Source organism: Triplophysa dalaica, chromosome 1, assembly GCF_015846415.1.
Source record: "Triplophysa dalaica isolate WHDGS20190420 chromosome 1, ASM1584641v1, whole genome shotgun sequence".
Classification (NCBI taxonomy): domain Eukaryota; kingdom Metazoa; phylum Chordata; class Actinopteri; order Cypriniformes; family Nemacheilidae; genus Triplophysa; species Triplophysa dalaica.
In genome coordinates this window covers 21,071,940-21,078,923 of record NC_079542.1, presented here as the reverse complement: position 1 = coordinate 21,078,923, position 6,984 = coordinate 21,071,940, and the positions used below count along the sequence as shown (strand labels likewise).

The following is a 6,984-nucleotide window of genomic DNA, read 5'->3' as shown; positions in this document are numbered from 1 at the left end:
CATTACTTGTAATTCTAGAGAACTTGAAATTGTTTATGCCAAAGCATAAATGTATGGCTTTATTGTGTAATGTGGATTTCACAAAAGTGATGGATATTTTACGTTCTGATCATCGCCATTTTCGGAACTGTTTGTAATGGTTAAATTCTGCTAGGTCTTTTCCTGTGCAAATAGGGATATATTAACATGAAAAGGTGTAAATTTTCTCTGAGTGACACTTGAGATTATGTATACTAGATTCACAAAGATGCGCCGTGTCCTTGGAAAAAGCAGCACCAAATTAGACACCTATAATATTTAACTTCACATTTAACCATCTGCAGTTTTTAATATCCAAATGAAATGCATATCCCTCAGGCACACAAATATAAGTGCTTACATGTTTGCAAATAAAATATTTGTAATTTAACATCTAGAAAAAATAAAAGTATACATAATAAAAAAGTCTGTTAATTGCTTTTTAAATGTTGTATTTTTGAAGAATATTTTGAGTTTGAATGACTGATTTGGATGTCGGTTCTCACTTTAAATCTGAAACTAATATTATTATCGTTGTTTAATTACTTTCTTATGTGTAAATAATATTTATTGACATAGGCTGTGTCTGAAATAGCCCCCTATCGCCTAATATAGTGCACTGTTTGAGCACATACATTTTTGTGGTGTCCGAATTCATAGTGGACTGGACATTACTGAGTGCACTCATTCAATCCCATGATGCATCATAATAACCATTGTAGGACTACGACCGACGTACACTCAAGGCTAGCTGCCTGCTAGCTATCTATCGTGAGGCTCGTGCTGGCCCACTTGCGGTCTTGGCTCGTGCACGCGACAGGAAGGAAGGGCACCAGTGTTAAATTTTGTAAATGCCAAAGGACAGTGCGCTTAACTCACACTAAACCCGCACTAGCTTGAATTGAAGCGTGTCCCATCATGCATCATGTTCTGAATATGAATCATGAGACTTTTAGCTCGGGTCTCAGGAGATGATGTGGAAAGCTTTCAAGTGTACGTTATAATATTACTTTTAAAGGTTATATCTTTATTAATTCTGTTTGGCTAATTTGTTATTTTCTTTTTTTGGGTACAGCTGCTTTGATACAATACAAATAAAGCGCTATAAATTAAAATCTGACTTAACTATATAATTAGATATTACATATAATTTCGTCGTTAAACGTAGTGTTACATATTTTTTTGTTGAAAACTCCAGAGTTGTGTATTTGGTAAAACTGCTTTTACTCTCATATTTAGAAACCCCACATTAATTAACGTTATATGTTTGCACTTGCTAAGTGTGTCCCATCGGGTTAGAAATACTACATGCTCACTTGGGATCTTCACGCCCACTAGAACACTAGGGCCCAAACCAGGAAATACGTCACGAAAGTAGTCAAGTGTCAAGTGGAAAGACCGCAAGTGGGGGCATTTTGTCCGAATTCACTTACGCGTTTTTAACCGCTCCTTAAAGTGGACTATATTAGTGAACTAATGTAGGGAATAGTGAATGGAAGTATAGGGAGCGATATCGGACACAGCCCTAGTTACTTTAACGTTGACCGTCATACTTTTATCTAACTTCCGGATCCACTTCCGCCTGTTCACTGTGAGCAGAGAGTGTGAAAATGGAAGGAGATGAAGCTCCTCTGAACATCCTAGCGGAAAGTAAAGCAGGTTATATCTTGAGTAATGTTGCGGAAGTCGTGGAGAGGATTTTAACATTTGTGCCCACTAAAACTCTCCTCAAGATAGCAAGGTAAAATATTACAGCTGATTGCGTATATTTGAGCTTGTTATCTTAGGGCTAATCAGAAAACAAACCAGTCAATAACAGCTTAACGTTAACCTTAGCGGTTTTTAATATGTAACGTTTCATAATTAAATGAATGAAAACTTATTACATTTGCAGTTTTTGAGTAGGTATCAGCCGATTTCCTTTTTTTGGTTTGCCTCCTCAAACTAGCTCTGAGTTAAACCTGCTCAACATTAGTGTTTAATTCTAGGTTAATTTAAGGTCATTCCATTACTGTTAGTCAGAGATCATTTGATGACGTAAAATGGTAAGAGAAAGGTTTTTACAATAGTTTTCTATGGAAAATGCTTAACGTGAAACTTAGATTGTTGCATTATTATTACAGGCTATTCAGATCACATATAAATAGTGTGCTTTATTTATAAGATATGGAGTAAAATTCGTCTTTTAATAACCCATAATTCATCCATTAAACCAAAAGCATCTTTATAGAAAAATGCTAAATATAAAACTTTGCTTGTTGCGATCATACTCAGGAATCAAAAGTTTGTGTGTTCATATGATGCCTTATTTTTAAGGTGTGTACTTATACTAATGTCACTTTTAGACGCATTAAGCCATGATGAACTTCTTTTAAAGAACATTTATGGTGGAGGTGCATAACGTGAGAGTATTCACTTTATCTGTGGAAAAAAAGGCTTGTTATTTTGACAGCAGATATTGTTTTTTTTTAAGGTTTGACAGAAATCAGTTTTTTACTGATCGTTGTTTAGGCATATTAAGCCAGCTCAAGCGCTTTTTTCGATTGTTTTACAAAGTGCCCACTGAACCATTTCTTTATTCCTATAGTGTTTGCAGGCTATGGAGGAACTGTGCCCGTCGGGTGTTAAAGACACAGCAGAGACTGACCTGGCTTTCAGCCTCTGGCTCGTCCAAATACGAAGAACATGTTTTGCTTGGAGGATTGGCAGAAGACTTGGAGGTTTAATGGCTTTTGTTTCTTTGTACTTTTAGTTTCTTTAGTTCTTTGCCATCTTTACTACCATGGTAGCTTGAAGTGCATCGTTATATCTTGTCTGACCATGTTCCTGCAGAATATCTATCTGCTGCCTCAGACAGCTCTCTTAATGGTGGATGGGGAAACCTTTAATGGCCCTGTTAGTTACAGACACAAAAAGGGTAAGATACCTGCAGTTTCTATCTTCTGGTGAAATGACACAATTGGCAGTCACAGTCAAGATTTACCTTTGTCCCATGCTGCAGCCAGGAAGTGTGAGGATGAGGTGCTGTCAGATCCGGTCAAAAAGCTGAGACACTTGTTGCCTAGCAGTTGTGATGTACTAGGCATGGTTGCACCAGGAATTGTGGGTGAGTCTCATTTTCACAGTCTTAGGCTTTGATGTATTTAAAAATGTTGAGTAGGTGGCATACTTGCATCAAATAACTTGAATGCTTATTGATTTCTTTAATTGTGTATTATAGTGACCCCTAGTGGTTCACCTAGCAGCCAGCCACAGGAGCATGAGGACGGTGAAGCTGGCTTCAGTCTGCTGTTCCCTGCAATGGATGGGGTCAGTATTCGGCCTTTTCATTTCTGCAAAAAGAGCATTAGCGAAACGGCTATAGAGGAAGCAGGTGAGTTTTATTACTGATACATGTCACAAGGAAGTTGAAACGGTAAATTTAGGGGTTTTATATATTTTAAACTTTAGAGAATTTACTACCTAATAAAAATAGGGAAAATATAGCAACTTCACTATGTTTAAACATTTTAATTTAAATATTGTCAGCATTTAGACTAGTGTATAATGTTGTGTATTATATTCGTAGGGTTGATTAATAACCCTAATCTAAAGGTGGTGCTCTTGTTTGACTACGAAACCTATAAACCTGGAGGTGGCCGCTTTCTTAACAAGCTGCTGAAACCGCTTTCCCAAAGTAATGTACTTATTGTTGGAGGACAAGTGGAGAGAGTCTTTACCAATGATGTAACATGGTAAGTGTGGAAAATTCATGTTGAACTTGGATCAGACAAGTTAGTTTCTGTTTTTTTGTCATTGTGTATCAAGTGTACATAAATGCTTCCTTGTAATGAGGCATTTTCGTATGATCATAAATGTGCATGTGCACTTAAAAATTCAAATCTAATAGGATAAAATTATATTGTTTCTTTCAATCAGGCATTTAATAAAAAATCTCTGAAAATGCTGTCCTTGTTTACAAAGTTTGTAATATTGTCAGTTACAGGAAGCTATTGTTTTTCTTTTTTCATTATATTTGTATTGCAGTTCATGTTTGTGTATTCTGTTTACTCTCCAGCTGTTCTCCTGGTTCTTTTGGAGCAGTGGGACTGACCTTCAGTGGCTCCAAAATCCAGGGTGCCTCAGTACTGTTGGAGCAGGATGTGAGCAGCCCCAAAGCAGCCGAGGACACTATCCAGCGCCTGAAAGCTGCCAATATCCCAGAGAGAAACACCATGGGCTTTATGTTTGCCTGCGTTGGGCGGGGCCACAACACTTATAATAACCAGCGTAACGTTGAGGCCAATGCCTTCCGCAAGATCTTCCCTAACGTTCCACTCTTAGGATTCTTCGGGAACGGAGAGATCGGCTGTGACCGTATCATCAAAGATAACTATACGTTGAGTGAGACTGATGCCGAAGGACTACAGCACTCTTTTACTACAGTCATGAGCCTGGTGCATTTTGGTTGATGTGGACAGACTGTGATGCACTGTGAGAGACCAGACACATCATAGTTACCATTTCACGTCAGACTTGATGGTGATCAGGTCTAATTCTAAGGTTCTTTACCTTGACTAACAATATGCCACTGGGACATTTTGCCTTTTTGTTTCACAAGGCTCTGTTGTGAAAGAAAAGTGGCTGATGTGTTCATGGAAAATGTCATATCAGTTTTAGCATAAAAAACAATAGAAGAGCTTTGAAACAAAATCATCTTGGTAGGTGTAATTTTGAACACTCGTTTTAATGTCTGAAAACCCAGAAGTATTGTTTTACACCTTGTTTGTGTAGAGTAGAAAGAATATATATAAATAGTGGACATGGCGCTAACCATTGATATTTGACTTAACTTTTGTATGTAACTAAGACTATTGTAAAACAGAACGTATACCTGTAAATCGAGGAGTTCTTTTGGGCTGTGTGGCTCGCTTAGGCCATGCAAACAAATAGTTTGTAAAACAACAGGCACTTTTGTTATAAAAAGCTAACTATTGGTATCTTCGTACTGATAGGCAACTGCTATCTACACTTCTGGTCCTTCATTGCTGGTAGATGCTGGTGCCAAAATATGCATCCCCATATCAATTTCAGATCCATTGCTTTGATTGAGATGTATTAGTTAGTTGCTGTCCTGTAAAATTATGTCTGAGCTATACAATCTGTCCAAAAACATTGCTGCCACTGTGTTAAATACAGCATAGAACTTAATGAATACTTTTCATCAATTATAAATCCCAAATGTTTTTTTGTTGTTGTTCCTAGCAGGAATTTCTCTTCATGTCTGTGTTGTTCATCGATGTAACAGTAGTTTTATTAAAGCATTTTGTTTATTTTCGATGACAAATGTCAAAGGGCAATATGCCCTCTTCAAATTTTCTTTTGCCTTTGCTGTTAGGGTAATAAGCTTTAAAGTAAGTTTTACTGCTGTCATATGGCAATTTGCTACTCAGTATTGAGTAATTTGGTTTCAGCTTGTTTGCATTTATTTGATGTCATTCATGAATCACTTGTACATAATAAAATCAAAAGACAGCATCTGTCAATCAGTGTTTTCAGCGTTTTTGCATGAGCAAAATTAAAACTGTTTTATTGTCCAGTAGGTGGCCCTCTAGTGTAATATGAGTTTTCTTTAGTGAAGGTGTCTTGTAAGTCTAATCTTAAATGAGCAGTAAACAAAGTCATGAAAGGTAATTGATCAATATCTTGAATTATTTTAAATAAAAGAGTAAACGAAATGTTTGAGCATTTTGTCCCTTGTGTATTATTAGCGTCACCCATGATGTGGATATGGAGCACATCACAAAAGAATAAGACCAGATCAATTTTAGCCGACAAACAGTGTTCTGTTCATGTGGTTAGGTAGCCTGGAGCAGGTCACAGTCAGAGAAATGGTTTGATACTGTTTTGCCTCAAGACTAATACAAGTAGAAGCCCTTTTGTGGGCTAATCCTCTGTTTCAAAGAAGTCCCATGACTGTACTGCCAGTCCAGGCGAAAGCCTCCTGCAGGAGAAGAATGGATTGTTGTGCAGTCCCTTCACCAATAAAAGGAGTGAAAACACCTGTTTACCTCCTAACTGTTTCTCTTGTCCATGTTCTATAGACATTTTCCCCGGACACTTCTGCCACTCAGAGATGCCCCAGTGGACGTGTGGTAAATCTGGCTTGCAGAAACAAATGTGACATTTTTGAGGAACACGAAGTCTGCATGTGCACTAAGAGCTGTGTGGTTAGAGAGCAGGTGTTTTTATACATGTCCGCTGTCGCCTCAGGGCTCTTTCAGTAAACACATTCATCCTTAAAGACTTAAAGACTCTTTCCCTGTTGAGAGAAGCTTCAAAAACAAGACAGACTGACCTAAGCTTTGGGACCTTTGTCATATGGACAGTGTTTTGTAGGTCACTGAAAACCGAGGGAGTGGGACGCTCCTTACTTGCATGTCTTTTGTGCAGAATTTAGTCAGGTGTTAACAGGAAGAACGAGATCAATGTCATGAAAATGTTTTGCAAGCAATAATATATGATAATAATACGTTTCAGGAGAAAATGTTTAACCGATTACCTTAGTATGTAGCCTACAGATAAATATTGAAAAGCCTTTAACAAGAAATTCCTTGTAACAGTATGTTATTCTTTGTAATGTATAAATAAATAAAAATAGTATTCAATGCTTTTGTCTAGTGAGTATTGTGTCTCGATTTCTTTAGTTTTCAAGATCTGAAAACATTGCATCCTTTTTGTTATTTTTATCATTTTGTCCCCTTAAATAATTCTGCAAAAACTTTAAATGGATTTGGAATTTGGAGAAATGTCACAGAAATAATAATTTTACCTAAATGCTTAAATGTTAAGGATTTCAAGTGGTATGTTAATTTTTCCAGCAGCTGTATATTCACAATGCGTTCACTTTTGGTCTTAATCAATTTGAATAAGTTCTTAATAAATAGTAATATTAATGAAGATTATTATTAATGATAGTTATGACAG

General features: G+C 36.9%; 1 protein-coding gene across 1 annotated transcript; it reads left to right on the top strand.

Moving 5' to 3' along the window:
- Window positions 1–1,414: 1,414 nt before the first annotated feature.
- On the top strand, window positions 1,415–5,535 carry fbxo22 (F-box protein 22). The gene is made up of 7 exons (XM_056748831.1): window positions 1,415–1,759; window positions 2,606–2,738; window positions 2,851–2,935; window positions 3,020–3,124; window positions 3,239–3,391; window positions 3,587–3,752; window positions 4,076–5,535. The coding sequence occupies exons 1-7, from the start codon at window positions 1,629–1,631 to the stop codon at window positions 4,467–4,469; spliced, it is 1,167 nt and encodes a 388-aa protein (XP_056604809.1). The 5' UTR covers window positions 1,415–1,628; the 3' UTR covers window positions 4,470–5,535.
- The last annotated feature ends 1,449 nt before the right edge of the window (window positions 5,536–6,984 follow it).

Excerpts from the sequence above, each read along its gene's own strand:
- fbxo22 (XM_056748831.1), top strand. The coding sequence starts at position 1,629 with ATGGAAGGAGATGAAGCTCCTCTGAACATCCTAGCGGAAAGTAAAGCA. Across the intron at positions 2,936-3,019 it reads TAGTTACAGACACAAAAAGG|CCAGGAAGTGTGAGGATGAG; the intron begins GTAAGATACCTG and ends CCCATGCTGCAG. Across the intron at positions 3,753-4,075 it reads TTTACCAATGATGTAACATG|CTGTTCTCCTGGTTCTTTTG; the intron begins GTAAGTGTGGAA and ends TTTACTCTCCAG.